Source organism: Hydractinia symbiolongicarpus, chromosome 6 (genome assembly GCF_029227915.1).
Source record: "Hydractinia symbiolongicarpus strain clone_291-10 chromosome 6, HSymV2.1, whole genome shotgun sequence".
In the NCBI taxonomy this organism is placed as follows: domain Eukaryota; kingdom Metazoa; phylum Cnidaria; class Hydrozoa; order Anthoathecata; family Hydractiniidae; genus Hydractinia; species Hydractinia symbiolongicarpus.
The window spans coordinates 12,029,667-12,054,668 of NC_079880.1; the positions used below are offsets into that span (position 1 = coordinate 12,029,667).

Consider the following 25,002-nt stretch of genomic DNA (forward strand, 5'->3'; position numbering starts at 1 on the left):
TTAAGGTGGAACTAATTCGCGTGTAGGAAATTTGAACAATATCAACATCTCGACGCTTTTTAGCTGGCCCTTTCCGCCATCTTGAACTGCGGGTCCGTGTTTTGCGATGTCAAAAAAATCCTTTCGAGCGTACCTCGTTTCCTTTACTATTAGGGGGCACAAGTACGCACTTAGGGGGTAAGGTTGTATCCATTAATTCCATTAAAACAAGTCTTGATAAAAATAGATCGAATAATCTCACTATGAAAAAAAAAAGAATTTTTACTTTTTAGACTTTTTATCTCAATTTACTTTAAAGCTAAGGGGAGGAGATCAAATTTAAGTGAATATCCATAAGCCACGTAGAGAGGGGCGTACAGGTACTTTCTGGACCTCCCCCTAAACAATATTACAAAGAATCTGAAATTTAAAGAAATATATTTTTGGAACAAAACCTCATTTTAACATATTGTACAAATATCTTACAAATAATTAATTCTACATATAAATAAATTGGGATAAAACTTCAGTCATATTTTGTTGAAAATCGCCACCCTTAATAAAAATTAGCAAGAAATCAGAAATTGTTCTGTGCCACAGAAATAGCTACTTGGTGTGGCAATTATAACAGATAGACCATACATTGATTCATTCCAACAAAAAAATATTTAAATAAATCCTTAAAACGTCATAAAATAAAAAAAAAAAAAAAATAATTTTATAATTCAGAACTAATGAAACAAAACACGTGTCAAATATTCTGTTATCGAATTGCATCTATACATTAAAACATTTTTGAGTTAAAAAACACAAGCAAAAAGTTTAAACAAAAACTGAGCGCAGAATAAAAAAAACATTCCTGACAACTCGACCGACAAGTGTAATTTACTAATATGCCAATTAGAAAAGTTTAAATTTCGCGGAGGAACTGAACTAAATGTCATCGCAGATTTTGAGGAAAATATTCGTCGAGGAAATAGTAGGAAAAATTTTTGAAAAAGATTCGCGGTTTGGGCAATATTGAAAAACATTTCGCAAAAATTAATTTTCCTGGATAACTAATTCAATTTTTCATCGGACATCTCACAAATTTTCGCGTTCGAATAAACTATGAATTCCGCGAATCTCCTTAAAACGAACTCGCAGTTTTATCTTGCAAGCCTACAAAAAAATCACGACGAAAGTTATCGTGCCAACTGCTGCAACGCTTTTTGTAGATTCTCATTCATTTCTTTCAGCCGTTGTTTATGTTTCGTGACGAACTGTGTTGCTAGTTGATCTTGTGGACGACGATCCTTAAGCACTACAAGTAGGAAAAAACAGACGGTGAAAAAAATGTCAGCAATATGGCAACAAGGCCGCGACACCACGGCGATTATTATGACTTTAAAATTTAGTTTAAAATACAGATTTTTATTGCTTAAGCCCAAGGTAACAAAAAGCCATTTGACGATAACAAAACACGACACGACAGCAAAAAACAGCGACACGACGGCAACAAAACAGCAACAGGTCGGCAACAAACCAGTGACATGACGGCAACAAAACAGGACTGCAGTGACAACGATAAGAACGGAACTAGAACAACAAAGACAACAGAAAACAAACCTTTTATCGTTTCAGATTTTAGTGCACCTATCATGAGTGGCATTTCAATCTGCGGGACGGTAGCGAAAGAACCCTCCACTGTTTCTGATGTTAGCCCAGTAATATTCTGCAAGTCATAATACACTTCTCCAGCTAAGTCGTCATCAGACAGACGATCTTGATCGTATACAGTGAACAATAAAGTAGCGCCATCTTTTAAACAGTCCGGAGGCGGAATCTCACTAAAAAAAACATCACGGTATGGTCTCTGTCCGAATTTTAGGTTAAAATTCTCTTATCTTTACTCTAAAATTCCCTTAGTTTTACACTAATATTTTCCTGATTTTCAGCCCTTACTTCGCAGAGACACGCTCGATAATATTGGAAACTTTTAATTGAATTTCTGCGCCCGAAGGCGTAGGAAATTCTTTAAAACCGTCGTTTTTTCTTTCGGAGCATTTTTTGAGAAAAAATCGACCCTGGGATTTCACGTTCCTCTGTCACAGATGTAAACTTCGTACCCAAGCTCCCTAACTATTAGGAAGTCATCTAAATGACGTTTCAGGCCAAAATTGGTATTTGTTTGCGACAAAATTTGGCACAGTTAGCAAAAAAGGTATGCTGAACATAATGGTGACATAATAATTTTGATTTTTGTCACCTAAATGTCATTTTAGGCCAAAATTGATCCAAATATTAAAACTACTTTATTTTTAACAAAATTTGGCACAGTAAAGAAATAAAGTATGCTGAACATGATGGTAACTTCAAAATTTTGATTTCTTGTTACCTAAATGTCATTTTAGGCCAAAATTGGTCCAAAAATTAGAACTACTTTATTTTAAACAAAATTTGGCACAGCTAACAAATAAAGTATGCTGAACATGATGGTGACATCAAAATTTTGATTTCTTGTTACCTAAATGTCATTTGAGGCCAAAATTGGTCCAAAAATTAAAACTACTTCATTTTCAACAAAAATTGGCAAAGTTAACAAAGAAAGTATGCTGAACATAATGGTGACATCAAAATTTTGATTTTTGTTACCTAAATGCCGTTTAAGACCATAAAAGTTTCAATCGCAAGACTTTCAACCATGAATGATAGGCTGTATTTTTTGTTAGCAATTTCTTTTAAAATGTGAGTTTATTATGACACGTTTCGTTTTGTTTGCGTTTGTTGTAAGATATAATGTCACTTGTGTGCTCTATCTTCAGAGGTTCATGCACCAAACCTCCTTGAATGTTTGGCACAATAACACAACGAATTAGCAGGTTTTCATCAAATATTTTTTTAGTGAGCGGAAATTCTTAGAGCCCCCAGGGCTTCTTGTTAAATTTAAATTGGTTGTGATAAATTAATCACGCATAAATTCAGTAAAGTTTTCTGCACTCACTTTAAGTTAAATTTAGTCGATAATTATTAATATTCCGCTAAATACATTCGAATAAAAACGCATCCTTTCGTCTCATTTGAGTTAGAGGCCGAAAGAGTGGACTGGTAAATGCTTAAATTTAACTTGCCGCGAAATTAATTCCATAAATTTTGAGAAAATATTGTCCTCCGCAAAAAATGGTTTTCGCGGATAACAACATTAACAAGAAGTTTCCACATAATAAAAATAAATAACAAGGCAATAAACTCACAACTGAAAGCTTTCATCAAACAATGGAAACAACGTATTCTTCTCCACCTTTGTTTTTTTTAACTTAGCTTGCCCAAACACGTGATGTGGTAACAGCTGTAGTGTGACGTAAGGATCGGAAGCGCCTGAACAAATTACAGAACAAATATTATAAATTTACAGAACAAAACATAAATGCCGCACTTTTTAAGAACAACCAATACTGTAATTCTTGTAACTTAACACAGGGATAACGTAAATACTTTTTTCAACTTGCATTAATTAATTAAGGTGATTAAATAGCATTTTTAACGGATGTTGATCCAAATAATTAGGAAACGAATAATTAGAAAGCCGAACAATTAGGAAACCGAATAGTTAGGAAGCCAAATAAATAGGAAACCAAATAATTAGGAAACCGAATAATTAGGAAACCGAATAATTAGGAAACCGAATAATTAGGAAGCCGAAAGATTAGGAAGCCGAAAGATTAAGACGCCGAATTAGTAGGAAGCGGAATAATTAGGAAGCCCAATAATTAGTTAACTAAATAATTAGTTAACCAAATAATTAGTAAACCAAATAATTAAGAAAAAGAATTAAACATCCATAGAAATTACAATGAAGTAACTTAAAGGCCGACCTGAAAAAAGTGTACACGATTTATTGCTTATATTTTTTTAAATTTCATACTTTAAGAGTTATAAGATACATTACTCTTGTTTACTCTTCTTTTTCTTGAGGTTTAAAAAACTTCAGTCCGCGTTAAAATTAAAGCAAACAAAAATAAGCCAAATTTAAATGCCGTGTTAACGGTCAGAGAAAATACTTTCCAACTTCTCTCCAAAATTACCAATCCACGTCGATTAAAGGACGCAGTAAATTAAAGAAAATAAATTGAATATATTTTTGAACAGCCATGCATTATTTTAATAGAAGTTTGTATTTAGAGAAGCATTAAATAAATCCTGCTGTAGAACAATAACAAAAATGACATTGAGTAGAGAAAAATAATTGTATCTTTTACACTCAGGTCTGTTTTATATCCTTATAACCTTCTGTAGAGACTTACCTGTTTTGTCCATTGGTAGCAAATTTTTACAATTCATTACTAAAAAAACAAAACGGAACACCATTATACAAGTTTTTGTATACCCTTAACGTGATTGAGAAGGTTGTGTTGATATAAAATATATACATCAAGTGCGTACCGTATACATTCAGTTTTCTTGTTTGTTTGCAATAAAAAGCTTTAAAAGTTAAAATACCCAATTTGGAATCAGCTCCTCTCTAAAAAAAACATTGGATGAAACATATTTTAAGACATTTTGTCGTTGAGAAGGAGTTATTTTAAGGGATTTAAAAATTGTTAGCGAAAAAATTTTTTTTCATTTCATGAAAAAAAAGTTTCTTTTGCAAAAACTATCTTCCCTGCAAAGACCATCTTCCCTGTTTTATCTTAAAAAACACTTCGATAGATCTATCTTGTTTTGAACCAGTCATATTCAGAAACCACATTCTGTACCCAATACATAAGATCTAGTGAAGTTCTTCGGTTCTATCAATCACAATTAGGCAGGGATTGTGGTCAGTACCTTATTCTTAGACACTCAAACGGAAAAAAGGACCAGTTACCTGTTCTTCGCATCTATCCATATAAAATCTCTCGATTAATTCTTCCGTAGTTGCTTTGTTTAACAAAAGGATATTGTTCATGTCCTGTGGTAGTAAAAAAATAATATCGGTGACATAACATACTAAAAGCGCTAGTACCAAAGTAAAAGCATTGGACAGAGCGCTTATAAACCGATATGACACGATCAGAAGCAGATTAAAAACGATCCCACGATACGATAAAAAGTCAATTAGACAGATCAAATGGTACAAACATTAAAACCTTTTAACAGTTTTGGTTGCATATGCGAAAGGATTGTGCGAATGCAAATATGCAAATGTAAACACCAAATGTGGGCGCACACGCAAAATATAGCAGCACCATGTCAACGTTTTTCGGAAGACTGGTGACTAACTTACAGAAACCTGACTTCGACGAATCGAATAAACCTACATACTTGATATGATGATGCCGACAGTTGTTCTAAAGATAAACCGTCTCCGTCGCCATAAAAGAAATCACGAACAATCTATAAATAAAATGGTGGAGTGAGCTGCTAATCATATTGATATATCACAGCTTGATGATATTTTGAAATCGAACTTTTAAAAGAAACATACTTCGAGAATTTCAGAGATTTTGAGGTAATGTAACTGCAACAGCTATAATTCGAAGAAAAATACACGTAGAATTTAAACAACAACGAAAACGCCGAAACATTGACGACAATGACCACAACGACGACAACACGACGACGACAACGATGACGATGTCAATAACGACGACGATAACAACGACAACGATGACGACGACGACGACGACGACAAGAATCACTCAGATAAATATAGTAAAAAATAAAAATAGTTTTTTGTTGACAAATAAATCTTGATTAAACTAGATTGCACATATAGAAACTTTTACAAAAACTTGAAATAGGTGAAAAAAAATTATTTCTCAAAATGTCGCAGCAAATGCTTTCCATAGTATATGTTATATACAGACAAATTATAACAATATAATTCAGGCTTACCTTTTTTCTGTTTTTAAGAACAAGGTCGTGTAACGTGGACACGAATGTCTCCCAGAAATGCAGCAACACTCTACAAAAAATAAATCAATAAATATGTTAAGTACTAAGCAAAGTAACATTAAATATGAATTTATAAAACAAAAGACGTGCCCTCAATGACGAAGTTCTAAGTTCTCGATCATACAAAGCAGTTAAAAATGTCTTCGCTTCGTATACGAAGGAGGAAGGAAGGCAAACATAGGAGTTTCTGTGGCAGAGAAAAATATATCTTCACCTGTCGAATACTTGTGAAAGTAACGCAGCATTTAACGTCACCAAGTTGTTGTCAATATATTCCAACAAAGGATCAACGACCTTTAAAAAATAATATAACAACAACTACAAAAACAAAAACAAAAAACAAAACGATACCGCCACCGCCAACAGCAACAACAACAACAACAAAAACACAAACAGTAAGAACAACAACGACGATGACAATAACAACGAAGGCGCAAACAATAATCCGAAATGACAAGAACAACGACAATATTGATAACACTGACGACGAAAAGAACGGCGACACTAACTAAAAAAACAACAGCGACATCAACGGTGAAAAAAAGACAAGTGACAATTCTAGATACTAAGATGGAACTCCTCCTACCGATGCAACATCTTTTGAGTGTTGTGTCACGATTTTAATAAGATATCTGTTCAAACTATCTTTCATCTAAAAACAAGTGCAGAGACAATATTGTTCTGTCATATTTCACTTTATACGAAAGGCGATATATAAAAAACGGTCTAATCCTTGGATTCATCCACGGCCCACCGATTAGTTCTCTCTATAATAATAGCCGTCGTCTGTCTGTCTCTGCGCGGACCCCCGCTGAGTAAGAAAATGATGTTACAGAAACAATATCAAATGCGATATATTTTTATCCACTTTGTTGCGACGGGTAAATATAATGGACGGGCAAACCTGTGGATTTTTCCACGGGCAACGACTAGTTCTATAATATTAGCCGTTATTTTTTCTGGATGCTCGCGCGTAGTAGACCACTCAAGAGGCTCGGGTTTTCCTTATAACCAGTCTAATTTTTTCGCAGCTTTGATATGTACATGAAAGAAACATGCAACGACAGGACAACCCTGACGGAGTCCATTTTAGTTAAAAGTGTTGTAAGGTTTGGGAGGTTTTTTTTTTACCTTCTTCTAAATACTTTTATTGCAAAAAGAATGCAATGCAAAAAGTTTTAACAATATCTATGCACAAACCTTAAACAAACCTATTTTAAGATTTTGACGTACATGATGACATGATCACAGTTTTCTCTAGCTATAGTTTTTGGCTGTTTGGTATGAATTTACTTTATCCTAACCAAACTTATGCTTTCTGTATTTTTCTTTATGTTTTCTTGATGCGCTAGGTAAATTAACAGACACAGACTTGTGTTTGTAATGTGGACAAACTGTCACAAAATTTCTGATGTTGTTTTTTATGCTGTATGTTTATATAATGTTAGGTTAGCTAGGTTAGCTGCAGCCTTGAATATCAATGTGTTAAATTCACCCTTTTAGGCAAAAGACCTTATCTTTCTACTTTTCACACTTCGTCAGCCACGCCCTGTCTCACTGTTACTCTTTATTTTTAAAGCATTCCTTACTCTTTCACCAACATGGTCCATAATCTTTTCCAATCTATTGTGAACATCATCTTTCGCACAAGTTAAAATTTTCTCTAGTGTTGTCTTCAACTGAGGAAGTCGAGATTCACCATGCACGATCGCCATGCTGGACAGCACCTTCTCGTAGTCAAGTGCTTGTGGCACGTAATCAAGAAACTGCAACACATGTGAGAGATTATTCATCATGATGCACAGCTAAAAATAAACGATGACGAAATAATAGAATGGCAAGACTTCGTATTCAAAGAGACCTAAAATATGGGCACATAATAGAATTTCAAATTTCTAGAGGTTCAGATCTGAAATTGGAAATATAATTGAATTTGTTCAACTTGTAGTGCAACACTGTGTCTTTAGTAATTTATATTTTCAAATTTATAGGAATCCAAGTTATTCTTTTTTAAAAAATTTATTATAAAGTTAATCTCGCCAAAGCAACAACCATCTGTAGGTCTTACAAAGAGTAGTAAATAACCAAACGTATACCTGATCGGTCACGTCAAATTGTCCAATATCATCATAAAAACCTTTCGCTCTAAGTTGCTGCAATACCATCTCACCATATTCTCTCGCGCAGTCACCTACTATCTAAATGACATTGTGGATCTTTCAGTAAGTGGATCATTCATTTATTCATTAACCATTCATTTATTCATTCATTTATTTCTATATTTACGCATTCATTCATTTTTCAACTAGTTAATGCTCCTGTTCAAAAAAGTCAAAATAACATACCTCAGTAATTTTAGTCAAGAACATAAAAGCACCGCTGGCATCTGGCCAATCCAAACGATTCCAGAAGATGCAGATCTGTAAAATGTACACACAAAAAATTTAGAAAAATAAGTTAAAAATTTAAGCTCGATTTTGCGATTCTTAAAGATAGTTTTGTAAAAAAAGGGTTGATATTCAAAAGGTCTGTTTTTTCAGAACTTTTTTCTACAATAGCTTATAGAATTTTCCAGGACTAAATTAATTTTTTGAAATTTTTCAGCATAACTAGAAACCCTGCGAGGACGCATACAACTCTAAAATTCTAAAATTCACTAATTCGCAAATTCACTAATTCGCAAATTCACTGATTGCAATAGCTATCAATCACAACGAATGCTAAAGCGGCACAAAAATTCCCTATCCAGAGGCCAAGAAAGCTATATAGTGCACTCTATCTGGTATTTTTCTTCCATAGCAAGCTTGCGGCACAATCAACAAATTAATTATTTTAAAAGGCCATACCTGTCCTAAGCAACATGACACGTCAACAGCTGAGGTGGAGTGCTTAACCATCGCATCAATGACACGAACCTATCAAAACAAAAACAATGTTCGATTCACACATTTTAAGTTGTTCGATGTCTCGCAACAAGGTTACTGAAAAGTTTAAACAAATTATTGGATGGTAAATCTAGCCAATAACGTTTTGAAAAAATAACAGTTACGATACCTCGTCGAGTTGGACAGCCTTCTTGATTCGTGCTTTTGCTTTCTCCGATGCAATGTCCAGCCATTTAACAACCCCGCGTTTAAACCAGTCACTATAATGATCTATACCTCCCACGTTTCGGTCTCTAAAGAAATCGTCATTTAAAATTGCAGGTAAAATTGCAGGTAAAGTCATTGAGCCAAGGTGGTCAAAGTCTTAAAATTTGACAATTTTAGGAGAATTTCTGAGATCTATGAGTCAGAATTTAGGAGAAAACACTAAAAACTACAAGAAAAATATATATATTTTAGAAGATTTTGACGAAATTTTTTTAAAAAATAAACCAAGCCTTTTTCAGTTTACCTCGAAATAATAAAACAAATACGTACCTAAAGAAAAAAACCATGTTGGTGTAGAAAATTTCAGGAGGATTCAAAGGTGTAAATTTTAGGCTATTTGGGGAAATTTAAGAGGGTTTCCATTCCCCTAGGAAGTTTTAGCTGCATCTTCCTTGCAAGCATTCCATGACAACAAATATTTAGGACGTCAAATTGATGGGACACGACTGCATACAATATGACTACACGACATTAAAATATCCAAAAGTCGGGTTCGAATTTCCAACCCTATGCAAACCCGGGGACACTTGTTGTTACGATAGATGCAACAAAATATCCGCAAGTTTAGTGAACGGTACATTTTAATATAAACCATAATTGTTAGTCACAAGAAACAGTGCTAAACACACATCTCTTATAATCAGTTGTTAAAAAAATGATCAGGTACATACTCTTTTGGTAAACTTTGCTTTAAGCCATACAAATTTCTCACAGCAAGGTAGAGCTCAAACATAGCAGTTCCTATATTATGATCATCTGTCGTCTTTCCAGACATGACTTCTTTCTCCAAGCCTTTTGTGCTGTTTTCAATTATATTGGAAATCTATACAAGGAAAAAAGCATGGTCACGCTAGCGCATCAAAAAAAAAATAGAGATTCTACCAAGAATAATAACAAAGACGATTTAAAATGTTGTTATAAGGTTAGTTGTCCTCGACAATGAAATAGAAACTGGAAACTTGAAACAAATTATATCCCAGACGGATGAAAATTCTTACCAATAATTCTACTTTGTTGAAAACGATCATTAAATAAGGAACTCTCACTCTAAAACAGAAAAGAAATATTTAAGGTTTTGAGATATACACATTGTAGCTACAAATTCAGGTTTAAAATTTCTTAAATAATCATAATTTATATTTTCGACAAATACATGTCAGCAGCTGGTGAAATGGTTGATCTCATTACAAGCCACTTTGTTTGATTTTGACAAGAATTCAGATTCTCTTGTATACTAATAGTGACTTGTACTTTCTTGAAATTAAGTTATAACATTTTTGCACAGAGAAAGTTTGATAAGGCGGAGATTCAATCGTCGATAGAGTAATAATGCTAGTCAGGGGGACTTACAGTTGACAAAATGTGTATGAGGAACCATCAAGTTCATTATATACTGTACAAGGGAGACATACAGTTAATGAAATACTGCAAAGGGAAAACTTACATGTCAAATATTGGTTTATATATCGTCTCTCCCCTCTTCAAATCAGCATTCATTGTATTCGTTAGACCTACCAACTCATGCAATACATCATATGGTGACTATAAAAAAATGGAGAAATGGTTTATTAAGTTGATCAACTACAACCATTTTAAAAACACCACTTTACATGTAGTGTTGCCAGCCCATTTGTTGTCATCTGCTGACCGCTAACCGGCTTGTGTGGCAGGCAAGCAAGTTAGAGCAATGCTATACGTATCTCTGGCGGTAATGCAACATAGTTACAGTGGGAGGGGAGGAAGAGCTAACTGTTAAGATGAAATCCCCAAGGACGTTAAAACTTACTTAAAGGTTGCTGGCTTACTTACTTACTTTTTAATTTATTTTTTCATAAAGTTTTTAAGACAACAAAAACATTTGGCAAATTTTACAGTGTATGCAAAAGTTGTAACGCATGAGATGTCAATATTATTGTGTCAAGAATGCCAGAAACATAAAAATCATTACATTTTCGATGGCTTGATGATGCGCTACCATTACTGAAAACCACTCTGCAGTACTTTTCTGAAAATAAATAAATAAAAATAGAAATAAATATAAAAATACAGCACAAAAAATTAAAGAATTTGGGTATTTAGATAACACTAAGAAAATGTAAATTTTAACTCCTAGCCCTATTGGAAGTAAAATTTGGTGTAAAACACACATAAAAAAGATGGGATCATCAAAATGTTCAGCTTTCCTTCTTTGCTTATCGTATTATTTTTTTAATATTTTTTTAGATCAATTTTAACCCAAAAAAGTAAAAAGTGACAAAAAAATAGAGCATGTCTGCCAAGCTTTTCTGCTCACTGTGTAATTTTTGCGGAGAACAGAGCAGTTTCTCCTTGTAATAACACCAGATGATTGGATTTCAGGTGGTTCTATTAAAATGCTCATTTGTATGTAGCTATCACAGGTTACTGTACTCACTTCAACAGCTTCATTTATTTCTTTGTTTAACCACCTGTCTGGAAAACGTGTTTTAAAGATAGGTATTTTGTATATAATCAGAAGACTCCTATAAATAAAATACACCATCAAAACAAAATGGCAGAGTCACTGTTCAACTTTCTTATTATCTGCTTATTTGTATCCTGCAACCGTCTTATTTTCCCCCTTTTTACCAGCTATGCTCATTTGAGACCCTTCAGAGGCTAGCTTTTAGTTATACGTATTCCAGTATATAAACTGAGACAGGCCATTACAAATTTCTAAAACCCAAAATATATTTATGAAAACGTGTACTGCACTAGTGCAATTAACCACAAGACGCTACTCTAATGTGCATACCACACACACGTCAGATTGAAATAATTTTAACTACTTTTTATTAAAGCTAGGATCAATACAATTTCTAGCAATTCCAAAAACATGGTGGTCTGGATTTTTAGTGAATTTTTGTAAAATAAGATTATTTTATTGAATCCGTTTTTTCTTTCTATATTTAATTTTAGGTTTATAATTCTTCATAAAAAAATAATAATTCAATACACAAATAATGATTCTATAAACTAATTTTGTATATCATTTGCACCTTTTAAGGCTGTAATCTCTGCATCATAAAGGTTCCACTACAGTAACCAGACAAGAAAGGGGAGGGGGTATGTGTTTTAATATAACGAAATCTTCTCCAAGCAGCCATTGCTCTCAACTTAAAAAGACGGTTGAAACCATTATCAAGCGAATGAGGCTGAAATTAGTACCTCCAAGGAGCGTGACTTTAACAACCTTAGGATTAGGCTACTGAGCACAAAGCTCCACGACTAAAGTAACTCAGTAAAATAGCATAGGCGTTCATCCGAAAAGACCTCCAGCATAAAATCAAGCTTTCTTGGAACATTTTATAAATTCAAAAATGCTCTCACAAGTCCATACTAAGGAAATTTTGCAATCTATCATAAATGTTGCAACTCCCGACTCCAAACACAAACTTACATTAAGAGTTTTCCAAGTTGTAAGCATTTTTGTGTGTCAGCCGCAGAAAATAGATAACGATACTTGTGCAAAAGCCTTAGTGAGTAGTCCGCAAATCTTGTAAGAGATACCAAAAATTCTTCAACTTCCTAAAAAAAAATAATTCCTATCTTGATTCTGTTATTTACATAGTTCAGTCTTACTAAAAATATCACCAGCATTTGATGACTAGTCTTCATGTAACATCATTGTAAGGCCAAGTGAAGGTCTTATTTAAATTCTTATCAAAACATCAGTCCTAATTGCACATAACATGATTTGAAACAAACTACGGAGGAGAGATGGGATCAAATTCTAGAACACACTCTCTATTTTATAATCTACGTTTCTTATCCAAATCAAAATACCAGCAGCAAGCTTTTTTCCAGGGCTCCCATAAAAATTTTTTTAAATTTCGGTTAAGTGTAGGAAAATTAGGACTAATCTCTAATCTTTTCCCAAAGTGTCTAGCAACTTCAAGTTCGTTCATCGATACACTACACATAATACAGTGGAAATAATGCACATAATCTCATTACATTATACATTTGTGAATCAATAAAGGCCAAACAAAACTAGGTACACATACAACATATTCAAATAAAAATACAATTTGAACATATGAAAAATATTAACAGATAAAAAAGTTTCAAAATAATGGCTTATAAACAGTGAAAATTTAGGAAATTTAGAAAAATTAGGATAATTTAAAATATTTTACCAAAAAGCAGGATTTTTTGGCGGAAATGAAAAGAAATAGGAAAAAGGGAAATTAGGACCAATGGGAGCCCAGCTATGCAGATAACATTAAGTATAAGTTTTTTACCTCTTTCGACTCAATCTGATCCCCAACCGAGTACTTTTGATAATCTTCCAATAATTTATTTATAAAATCTAATGGGATTTGTGCATCCTCAAACAGTTTGCTATAAGCCTTCCATTTTCTAAACAAATATAAAAAAACTGCGTGTACAGGTATAATTTCACAGGAAAATTTTTATCTAAAATTTCTAATGAATGGCATCTTGTTCACTTAAAAGGTATCCTCGATTGTCCTGACATTTTTTAGCTAAAAATTTTAACATTTTTAAATGAATCTAATAATTCATGTGTGTTTCGGTATAATTAGTAAACATGGCCACAAGAAACATAGAGACATTTGTAAAATCTTTTCAAATGGCGTAAATTTACAATTTTCTTTAGAAGATTTGAAATTTAACCGGCAAATTTTATATAAATAAAAATAAAATGTTACTAATAATCAATCATTACATATTAGTTTTTTCTTTCTTTAAAATGTATTAATATAAAAAAAACTACTTGAAATGCAAGTGTAAGTCAGGATAAACAATTTTAGCAGATTTTATGAAGAATCGTTATTTTAAGTCAAAATTTTATGTTAATCATGAGATTTTAGTTAAGTATCCCTTTTTCCTGATTATTTAATATTATTTAATGTCTGTTGGTTACTAATAAAATCCTGCTTAACTTTCACTACTGTTCGAAAGATTATGGTCAGTTATGTCTGAGAATGCTGATTGGTTGACAATTCAATATTAAGCTGAATAACACAACAAGCATAAAGTGCTGTTTGAAATAGAAATAAAAGCATTCTAATTTAGGTAGCTAGCTCACTTTTTACATCCTAATCAATGTGTTGTTGTTGCGAACAGAGGTTTTACGTATAATTTTTATCTACATTTTTTGCAATATTATCAAAAGAAATTTCAAGTTCATTAACAATAATAACGTACTGATTAGTTTATTGCACCTGGGTTCTCGTTTTCTGAACATAAAAGTGCTACGTAAGCTTGGTTATAGATGCAGGGACCATGACTGAACATACTTTATGCACACAAATTACTATACTTTAATATACAAAGTCAGGAAACTCAAAATAACGCTATTTATAAATATATTCAAGCATCTAGTGATTGCAAATCCAGGATATTTGCAAAACGCAAAATTAAAATCCCTGAAAATTTTATACTCACATTACAGTTTGTTCAAGTCGAGTTATTTCGTGTTGCATTTCAAATTGCAACAGTACACTGTCTGCCTTGTCAACTAAACAGCAGTCCCAATACACACCAGGCTAAAGCAAAACACCACCATATTATCATCCAATCAAAAATTACATTCTCGATCTGTACTTCTGACCTGAGGATCCATCAGGCAATATCTGTTTTAATCCTCTTTATTCATATTGTTAGCAATTGGTAACCATGGTGATTGAAGAAAGCAAAGGCCCAAATATGTTAAACTTAGTACAAACGCAACGTTTTGTACATCAAATAAAAGAACAGTAAACTACCTTGCAATAGTATCTTAAAGGGAACCCGAGGTACAAAATGATGTTGGACTTATATAATAGAGCTTAAAAAATTAGTTAAGTCTTTTTAAATTTTTTAAAAAGCTTTTTTCGTTCTCAAGATATTCACATTTAAAAAATTTCAGATTTAATTATGCTGCATGAATTATGATGTCACATTTCAGTAATAGAAAAATTTGGACATTTTCTTTCATCAGTAAATTTAGACTTGTTAAGGGGTGTGCATTCAAACTTTATCAATATATAGATATTATAACGGTTAATTGATTAACATAAATTTTTTTGCCAAAATGACACTCGCTTGCTCGTCCCAGGCCTCTTATTTTTTGTTGAATGCATGCAGCATAACTAAATCTGAAATTCTTTAAATGTGAATATCTTGAGATGAAAAAAGCTTTTTAAAAAATGTAAAAAGACTTGTTAGCTAACTTTTTAAGATCTATAATATAACTCCAACATCATTTTATACCTCGAGTTCCCTTTAATTCTTGCCTGCAAATTTTCTGCAACAAAGCAAAATCAAGTTTCCTGAAATTCTGCAGATTTCTCAATCCAGGAAAACGTTAATTACATTACATCTTTAACAATCAACAAAATTGGGAATAAGTAGACATCTAACAAAAACACTTTCAAAAGTCCCTGTTTCAGATGAAGTAGATTACATTAAAACCACCAGTACAATTAATATACATATAGCAAAAAAAATTTTCCTTAAAATGCATGATTTTCCCATTAGAAAAGACTCCTTTTCTTATTAGTAATGAGCGCTCACCTCAACATCATTAGCCTTTTGGCAATCGTATCGCACAAAGTTTGTAACAAATTCTTGGTACACTTCATTTGAATAGTGAAATGTTGATATATTGGAAGAAAGTTGGTCCGGATTCTACAACAACAACAACAACAACAACAACAAAAATAAGTATGTCACACATATGTAAATTTTGACTAAGCAACTCTTGCAAACCTTTGTGTATGTATCACAAATTAGAACATTCACCTTTTTAATAAACTTTCTTTCACCGTTCACAAATATGTGACAAACGCTATTGATGATTTAGCTTGGTTTAATTATCATGGCAATTAGCTTCAGCCTCTTAACATCTTAAAAAGTTTTATTCAAGTATAAACATATTGCGTTGTGTTGATTTTCAAAAGAAATTCGTGTCAGTAACAACAGTACAAGTCAACAGAAACAGTTGAAAATAAAAATTTACAGTATAGTGCAGATCAAAGTGTACACAATTGCAAATAAAACTCGTGAGCTATCTTATTGTTAGTGTTACCCAGCTTTGACATTGGGTTACATAGAAACAAGTTAAGATACCAACTTCTAGGTATATTATTCCCATTCAACTAACAACAAAAGAGTATAAATGCAGTAATAAAAATTATCGTGTAACGAGATGATGTCATTAAAGTATGTTAAGTCATTAGTGCAGTGTATAGTATTATGTATTCGTTGTGTACCTGTGCGTTCGTGACACTTGTGTATCTTGATGTCATCTAGTGCATAACAACAATGTGCATATTAAAATATACCTAAAATGCACTACTACAAACATTACAAGTTGCAAGGTGTGTTATTGCTAGTTGATTTTGCAATTAAAAAATCCATTACCGCTATAATTTTTCTCATTTAAGTTGATGGTTTCATTTCATGTTATAAAATTTAGCTTAAATGCATAACAGTCTGTATAACAAGGCAATTGAGTTTCAGTCTACGTATAGGTACCGCAGGTTTTAATTTTTTTATGTACAGATAAAATATAAAAAAAAGAATCAAAACATTCAACAACTTTCACAGTAATCTATGTTATAACACTTGCAGTCTATATTTTCAGTCAATTTAATAACCCAGGGTTTTGTAATTGAAAAGGGTCATTATAATTGTACCTATAAGAGAAACAATGCATATCCAAGCAAAATGTCTTATTTTATGTAAGAAGCAGCAAGGAGGCACAAAATAGCAAAGCCAAAAATTTCTACAAGCATCCACAGTGGAATCCTTAACGACTAGTTTTAACACAAAACATTATATATAATACAAAAAACATTATTATTTAAATTTCAAAATGCACACAAAAAATAAACTTAAACTTTTAACAAAACAAAAATCACCATTTCCGACCAACATTATAACTACCAAGACTATCTTGTCATGGTCATTTCTTATACCAGCTATAATATAATAAGTGAGCACAGCTCAGTCCTACCTTAGAGGAAAATGTCAGTTTTAGGTGGATTTTTCCTCCAACTTTTTTCTTTTTTGATCTTGGCTCTAATTGAAACCATGCTTCAAGACCATTCTCTGGTATATTCTATGTGACAAATAGACAGAAGTTATGCAGAATGTGATAAAAGCAGCTTTATTTATCAGATAGGGCAGGTTTTGTCAAAAATACTCCCCGAAAAATTTTACGGATGCAAGTTAGCAACAGACTCCAGTGGTTGTTTTTAATGATGAATTTCCATGGCTTTTTGCTCCTCCTTAACAGTTACATAATACAATTTTGTGAGACAAAATGCAAAGATGAGGGAAGTCTTTAAAATTTAAAACCTTTCCGTTTTTCTAACTTATAAAACTTTTACCCTGAGTGGAATTTCCAACAATCCCATGAAATCATCCAATGTATCTTTTCCACTCTTAGCAGACTGCACTATTTCTTTGAAGAACCTAGCCAAATAAAGGAAACAGAATAATGTTTCAGTTTTGTGCTAACAAAGCGAAAGTTTATCAAGAGAATTATTATAACCTAATTCTTTCTTACAATTAGGTTTTCTTGTATTGTCTTTTCTTGCCAAAATTGCTTATGTGGATTTTTTTAATTTGTGTTTGCATTTTGTCAGCATTTTTGGTATTACGGACTGGGGTTTAGTTCTTTACACATAGGATCTGCATGTTGGTTTTCATTCAAATTTTGTGAGTAAACATGTAGGGCATATACAAACTTACCCAGGGAATTTAATTGCAAACCCACTTGTAGATCTTGAGTTATTGGGTCGTCAGCAAAAAAATTAAGAGGTCGGGACGAGCATACGAGTGTGATTTCAGGAAAGAATTTATAATTATAATATCTATTATAATATCTATTCATTGGTAAAATTGGTAAAATTGTTATGCTCCAACATCATTTTATACCTTGAGTTCCCTTTAAATTTCAAGAACAAAAAAAAGAGCAGTGATAGTTATGCAGGAACAACAAAATTTTTGGGTGCTATAGGTTGTGTAATAAACCTTCCTTTAGGTATTGCAACAGGTGAATCTGAAAATCTTAGTTACAATATTGGAAAGAAAAAATTTAAAAACAGAAACTGTTTCTTTAAAAATCCTGAAAATGTTGTATGAACGTTTTTGTTTTTTTTGTCAACGCAACTTTCATAAATTTTAGCACTATACAGGACTAATAGTGATTGCTAGAAAAAGAACAATTAAACAAGAGAATAAAGAAATAACTGAAAGAGGAATTTTATCTGACCGTCCAGCACCACGAAATCCTTTAATTGAAGTGATCGTGTTATCAGCGTCGAGTACTACAGTGTTATCATCTTTATCCCTAGTGAAAAAATTGAAATAATTTTGATGAACACTTTTCTGCAAAGGAAAAATCAAATTTATATTATCTTCCTTCGCAAGGTTTTAAAAACAAAGAAGAAAGGAATGAATTCACATACCACATGTCCAATCTTAATACTTCATTTTGAATATCGTGAACGACGCTGAAAAAGAATAATTAGTACTACTATATTACTTTGTTTGTTTTAAATATCAGGATGGTGATACCAAATAGACGATGTGCTCTGGCTTAATATTTGTACAGTTGAGAGAGAAATGAAAAAAGGAATATATAAAGTACAAATGGGACATTAAGTCATTACTAGACTGTCCGGTTTAAATAAATGTCTGGAACTTAATGTATAAAACTGCCTTATTTTCAAGACTTTTACTGCAATAACTTTTAATTTTCAGATTGGCTATCACCCGTATTTTAGACTGCCTTATTCCATCTACTCTTTAACAAATAAGAAACTTACAATTTAAAATGTTGGTTCCATTCTGGATTTAAGGTTTTTAATTTGATTTTTGTCAACTTTACATCATTTTCGTTTTTAAATTGTCGCAAAAGTTTCTTCTTTCGTTTGTTTCCATTATCACTAATTTTATCACCTTCACCATTATTTATCAAACACATCATACAGTAAGGGTCACTTAAACCTAAAGAAAAATGGCAAAGAACTTAAAACAAATGGCTTGCAAAATTTACACTTTAAGTGACTTTCACCATTTTTCCACAATATAGATTGTTGATGGGTCCACCATGTCAATTTGGACAAAGACACTGAAAACGGCTCTTTGGGGTGAAAGAAATTTGCTTGCATATTAACCACACACAATTTTTTGAATCAGCTCTGCTGCCTCAACTGATATTTGCTAATGTAGATTGTGCAAAGTAGACACTGAAATTTTCCCAGACATAATGTTAATATGCACAAGAGAGTTCATGGCAACTCACCATTTGCATCCTTTGGATCCAATTCAGTACCAGCTATAACTAAAAAATGCATTAAACAAAGGAATTAGTAAATGAAGAAATAAACAAAACTTTTTAAAGTTAAAGATGCAGATAATTAAAATTATTCATAAAAAAGTTTGTCTTTCAACAAATTAATGCCAATAACAAGTTTTAAAATGACTTCTATTTTAAATAAATAACAAATCAATTTTTACATGTAAAATAAATCTCACAAAAATTAACCTCATGAAATAACAATGGTTTCAAAATTAAAACCAAATATTTAAATGCCTAGAAATGAATTTAAAAAGAAGAAGAAATGAAGATAAAAAAGAATTACCTTTTAAGTTAAGGTAGCATTCAGGAGGCTAAAAAACAATAGCTTTTTAAATCCACAAAGAAACACAAGAATGAATCAACGTTATCAACTCCTGTACGGTAAAACTTACTTTCATGGATTTTACTTCTTCATATATATCTTTATGTTCGATAGAATTTATATCTAGTACCTACAACAGAAGAGGAAAGGACAATAATATTACCACAAACATGAACTTTTTAATGTTCATTAAACCAATATTTATAAACAAACCTCTCGCCCATATGAGTAAATCTCTCCATCGGTTAGTGAATCTCCTCCTTGCTTCTTTTTACCTAACCGATACATGATAGTATACACCAATTCTTTATATAGTTCCAGGGACTAGGAGAAAAATATCGCCAAATTGAAACTACGATTTTGGAACACATTATTACCTCACAACAGTAGAATATTTGTTCTCTCATTCTCTCAATCAGAAAAAGATTACAGGTCAGAAAAAAACACATTATTCTGTAAAGAAATATCTGTTCAGCCACAATAATTAGCTTTGTGGTTTTGAATACTTTAAATAAACATTTATTCATAAGCAACTGGTTTTCTAGGTGCTAAGCATTGTGTAAAAACTTAAGTAGCTACTGCTGAACAATTGGCCAGGCTAAAAGGTTAAGCAATTAAGGCTCCTACAATAGTTTTTTAAAGGAATAAAGATTCAATTAATGAAAATTTATTTTTTAAAAAGTAATAATATTAAAGTATGAGAGTATCAAGTGTAAAGCTGAAATCTTGGAAAAATTCCATTGAACTTTGTATATGTGGCAGTTGGTCAATATATCTTGAAATGAACGTTTGGCGAGATCAATAGGAAACAGTGCTGATGTCACCGAATCAATGACCAATATCACAGTTTATTTTATTTTATTTTTTTTGTTATGTAAACCTTTTTGATATATTGTTATCTTTCCACGTATAATGTCTCCAGTTAAATTAAATATTTCATTGTAAAAGTTTTTACTGGTCGGTTTATGCCATAGCCAAAATATATGTGCTTATTAAACAAACAACAACAAAGTTTGTTAGCATATGTTGAATTTTGTAAAATTTGAAGATTATTATGCTTAGTAACTTCTTGGAAATTTAGACTGAAATGAAAAATAAAATGTGTACAAATGTTTAGGTTCCATTTAAATAATAACATAAACTTATCAAATAGTATCTGCGGGAATTTCTTAGGCTTTTCGATGTAATTTTAAGTTCTTGCTACAACTGTTTTTTACATAAGAAACAAGTCAATAAGTTACTGGGTACTAAAAGCTTTTTAACTTTATTTTTACACTTAATTAACTGTTCAGTGATAGTTATATTGACATTGTTTGCGGGGTACTACATCTAGATTAGAAACATGGCTTCTACAATCTCTATACATTGCGAGGTACTACATCTAGATTAGAAACGTGGCTTCTATGCAATCTCTTTACATTGCGAGGTACTACATCTAGATTAGAAACGTGGCTTCTACAATCTCTATACATAGTACTGTATAAATTTATCCTTATATTATTCTTATGAAACTACATGAGAAACTTTTGGTATTATGGCAGGACTCTGCGTAAGATTATGCTGTGTAACGATGAAGTACAGAGCTTATTGGTTTTAGGTACATCAATGAGGTTTATGATGTTTTGTGACATTGCATTTTCTCACTGTTGACAACCAATATTGGAGTATTTCTTCAAATTTTTCTATTTACACACCTTTTTCTTTTCTGGATAGACAAATATTCGACCATGATATGAATTTGGGACAACTTGTTGCGCTTCTCTCCTTAATGTACCCTTTGCAGCTTCTTCGATTAATTCTTCTTGCTTTTCGTTTAAGGTAGCATATTCTTCAAAAAACGCACCATCAAGTTTCTTTGCTCTAAAAAGTAAGGGAGAAAGTAAGGAACTGTAAGTTTAAAAAATGAGCATAAAACACAAAGAGACATTCTAGATTATAAATATTATTAACAGATGAATATGTTTGCATCAAAAGGAACAGCTAAAAAGGGGATCAACTTTTCTTGATGGAGTTTTAATTCTCAACTGATGTAAAACGTATCCCAGATTTATCTGATTTGAACATAAACTTTTTCCATCTTTCTATCTATGCAACAAATGACTTTACTAAAATATACTTCCAAGGTAGTTTTTGCATTAAATATTAGGTTTTGATAAAAAAGAGAGAATAATAATAGCTATACCTCTACAAAACAGCATTGTTAGAATTTTAACACCAGTCAAAATAATGGAAAATTTATAGTTATTTTAAGAAAATATTAAAATATTAATATTAAGTTTAGAAACTGCTTCAATCAGAGTGAGTTCTAGGCTGTTGGGTGGGTAGGCTGTTATTTTGTAAATGCAGAAATCAACCAGACAGTTATTTAAAAAATTTTGATGTTCAAGAATTATCTTTATTTCAACAAAATTATAATGGAATTATGTGCTTTCATATTGGGAAACAATATATATTATACCTTTTTATGTCAGAGAACAAAATATGACCATAACCACAACAGCTAGTTTTATGCACTCTCCTACGAAACACCACCATTTTAAAACATTGCTACACAGCAACTGTTAATAAATATTATTAACAATGTGTGAGCTATTTCATAACACACCTATTCTAATTTTATTTTTTTATTTCTCTGAGATAGTATGTATGTTGAAAATTATAAAACAAATTAGCACAGTGTTGTTAGAATTATCTATTCCTAATGGAACACCTGCTAATATTCATATTAAATAAACATTACCTTTTTCAAAGAAAGTCAAAAGTAAACTCGAGCAGATGGTGTTTTGAAATATTATAAGTTAGAAATCTATTGAGTTGGAAATATACCTTTAGTTAGATAAATAAAGAGATTTCCAGTCTTATTACTGCATACAGAAAACCACACAAAGGTACGTCTTAAAGAAACAAAAGAAATGACATTTTGTAATATTCGACAACAACAGGTCTTACTTTAGATCAGTTTGTGTATAGGTTAGTATACAGCAAAGTTTACTGGCCAAATGGTCTAAAATATATGTTCCAGTTCCTGTATGTGCGTACTTTGCAACCAGAAAACTGTAAAATAACATTGAAAAATTTGTTGTATAAAAATTTACAAAAAGCATTCATCTCCAAAGCAAAAATGCTTTCGAGTTTCCACCTGTTTTTTTAAAAAAATAAAGTCGCTTTGTTATTTACAGGAAACAAACATTTTATGATATGTTCCCTCGTGGAATTTTTGGGGAAGTTTTTAAAAATAAATTTTGTGACAAGCTGGGATATTCTCTTGTAACCAAATATTACTCTCTCAAAAAGGTCTAGAGGTTGAATGTTCGGACATTAAGAATGTTTTTCCACAATTTTAAGATATAAAATGGCTACTAATATTAAGCCTTTCCTTCCTTTAAGAGGTTTAGTACTTAGACCCATTTTGCAGTGATTACATACCATACTACTAAGTTTTTCGACAATATTTTGACTCTTCTCTCAAAAGATTATTTTTTTGAGTCATGAATTTTTAATCTTTTTATTTTTATTCTGACACTCGTTCACGCCCTAAAACGTAATAAATTTCAGAAACGCACCCTTTCTCAGACGTTCATGATAAAAATAGTGACGAGTACGACGAAACTACTGAAAGAAATAACTACCTGATTTAAATATATTTGGATCTGTTCACAAAAATCTTAAAAGCTAAAAATGCATTAAAATTTCAGTTTCTTTTTCCACATTTTTTTTTAATCGTGAAGGTTTTATCACTTAAAAATTAAACAAAAACTGCCGTCAAAAAGATTAACTCCATTCTAATAGCTATAATATGTAATTGTTAGATGTTTCCACCCAGTGTATATATTGCTAGAACATTTGTTTTGTTTTTATTTGAAATAAAAATAATTACGTTTGTTGACTGGAATACAATAGCATTAGCCATGCCACTGGTTCTGGCAAGGTGTGAAAATTGTATACTGCAAAAAAAAAATGATAACTACAGGAGAATTTCACTCATCTAAGATCACGATTTTGAATGTAGTCAAAAAAATACGCTAAAAATTTGAATTTCTGGTCAAGCTAATGAGAAAAAATCTTAAAAAAGAAAATTGTTGACAAAAGAAAAAATGTTCATAGTATTTGTAAACTGTATTGTAGCAACATAAAATGATCACTAAATACAATAACAAAATTCAAAAAAGGGTCACTAAAAACTAAATTTATTGATTTTACTTGGATAGTTTATTTGAAGAGGTGTATGGCTGAAAAAATCATTTAAATTATCCATGCTAATGTGTGAACATAATTGTACTTACCCAAAAAATTTTAACCAATTGTCTTATTTTATTTTTTGTGAAGATGCACACCCTGCACCCCTATATCTCACATATGCACCGCTGATGATTGTTTCTGTTAATTGCATGATTTGTTTAGAAATATATGTCTCTTGGAGGGAAAAATAGGGCCCACTGAGTAAAATGCTTGTGCCAATACAGATGACACATCACATACTTTTACTTTGCTTTATATGACTTAAATATTTTTACCCTACAATCTATTGTTCAGTTCTTTTCCAAACAGAAAAAATGATTTAGCTTTTATTGCTTATAGAGTACTCCTAAAACGATTTCAGCACTTAACTCTGTAACAAAACTTCAGGGACATTTTTGTTGTAGACTTTCTTCTATAATCATATTTAGTACGTTGAAATGGATTGTGTCTGTATAGTATACTGGCATGTATTTTACAGGATGAATAAGAGAATTACAGAAAAAAATTAGAAAAGATGCGTTGTACTTTGTTGTTAAAATACATAATGAAGTCATTGTTGTTTAATATTGTACCAAGAAAACTTATAGTATACAATAAATTTAAATTACTTTCAACTTCCAAAATTACTTGTAAGAAATGGGTGGTGCAAAACATTTAAATAAAACATATTTTTTAAAAGGAGAAATAAAAAACCTAGCATGTACCAAAACTGTCATGGTATCTATCTAAATTGTCATGGACATTTTTCTATCTTTACAATACTGCATGACAAGTGTTTCAAATGTGTTGACAGCCTGTAGTTTGAAGTTAGTGTATGACGAAACACTTTATTAAAAAGCTGGGCTTATTAATTAAATATCCTGTACAATATTAACCTTCCAGATTGGGTGTCGCCATCTGTTACTGTCAATGTAGCTTGCTCTGGCTCAACCAAACAGTTTCGCTGTGCTCTATCTTTCCTTCTTGCTATTGACATACGCTTTTTTGTTAGCCGTGTAAATACTTGGGTAGTTTCAGCTAACTTCATTTTTCGTTTGATTTTTTTCTTTTTCCTA

The 25,002-nt window shown here is 31.8% G+C and overlaps 1 protein-coding gene across 4 annotated transcripts in view; it reads right to left on the bottom strand.

The window, feature by feature from the left end:
* Window positions 1-400: 400 nt before the first annotated feature.
* Window positions 401-25,002, bottom strand: part of LOC130647017 (protein unc-13 homolog D-like) — a 30,318-nt gene continuing 5,716 nt past the window's right edge. For 3 of the 4 annotated variants that reach the window (XM_057452723.1, XM_057452724.1, XM_057452722.1), the window contains exons 2-37: window positions 24,823-24,999; window positions 21,403-21,568; window positions 19,922-20,032; window positions 19,779-19,838; window positions 19,670-19,697; window positions 19,330-19,368; window positions 18,851-19,031; window positions 18,491-18,535; window positions 18,295-18,372; window positions 17,408-17,492; window positions 17,032-17,136; window positions 15,588-15,701; window positions 14,478-14,578; window positions 13,310-13,427; window positions 12,466-12,593; window positions 11,461-11,548; window positions 10,996-11,052; window positions 10,492-10,589; window positions 10,046-10,094; window positions 9,719-9,870; window positions 8,950-9,073; window positions 8,742-8,810; window positions 8,241-8,315; window positions 7,992-8,093; window positions 7,485-7,700; window positions 6,482-6,547; window positions 6,110-6,189; window positions 5,836-5,905; window positions 5,426-5,467; window positions 5,263-5,334; window positions 4,826-4,909; window positions 4,402-4,480; window positions 4,263-4,301; window positions 3,213-3,336; window positions 1,588-1,808; window positions 401-1,282 (exon numbers count right to left, since the gene is read on the bottom strand). In XM_057452723.1, the coding sequence (XP_057308706.1) occupies window positions 1,164-1,282; window positions 1,588-1,808; window positions 3,213-3,336; window positions 4,263-4,301; window positions 4,402-4,480; window positions 4,826-4,909; window positions 5,263-5,334; window positions 5,426-5,467; window positions 5,836-5,905; window positions 6,110-6,189; window positions 6,482-6,547; window positions 7,485-7,700; window positions 7,992-8,093; window positions 8,241-8,315; window positions 8,742-8,810; window positions 8,950-9,073; window positions 9,719-9,870; window positions 10,046-10,094; window positions 10,492-10,589; window positions 10,996-11,052; window positions 11,461-11,548; window positions 12,466-12,593; window positions 13,310-13,427; window positions 14,478-14,578; window positions 15,588-15,701; window positions 17,032-17,136; window positions 17,408-17,492; window positions 18,295-18,372; window positions 18,491-18,535; window positions 18,851-19,031; window positions 19,330-19,368; window positions 19,670-19,697; window positions 19,779-19,838; window positions 19,922-20,032; window positions 21,403-21,568; window positions 24,823-24,974 (3,537 nt within the window). In that variant the 5' untranslated portion in view covers window positions 24,975-24,999 and the 3' untranslated portion in view covers window positions 401-1,163. Of the gene's footprint in view, window positions 1,283-1,587; window positions 1,809-3,212; window positions 3,337-4,262; window positions 4,302-4,401; window positions 4,481-4,825; window positions 4,910-5,262; window positions 5,335-5,425; window positions 5,468-5,835; window positions 5,906-6,109; window positions 6,190-6,481; window positions 6,548-7,484; window positions 7,701-7,991; window positions 8,094-8,240; window positions 8,316-8,741; window positions 8,811-8,949; window positions 9,074-9,718; window positions 9,871-10,045; window positions 10,095-10,491; window positions 10,590-10,995; window positions 11,053-11,460; window positions 11,549-12,465; window positions 12,594-13,309; window positions 13,428-14,477; window positions 14,579-15,587; window positions 15,702-17,031; window positions 17,137-17,407; window positions 17,493-18,294; window positions 18,373-18,490; window positions 18,536-18,850; window positions 19,032-19,329; window positions 19,369-19,669; window positions 19,698-19,778; window positions 19,839-19,921; window positions 20,033-21,402; window positions 21,569-22,166; window positions 22,823-24,822; window positions 25,000-25,002 lie in introns of those variants that run through there. The other variant, XM_057452725.1, reaches the window with a different exon arrangement.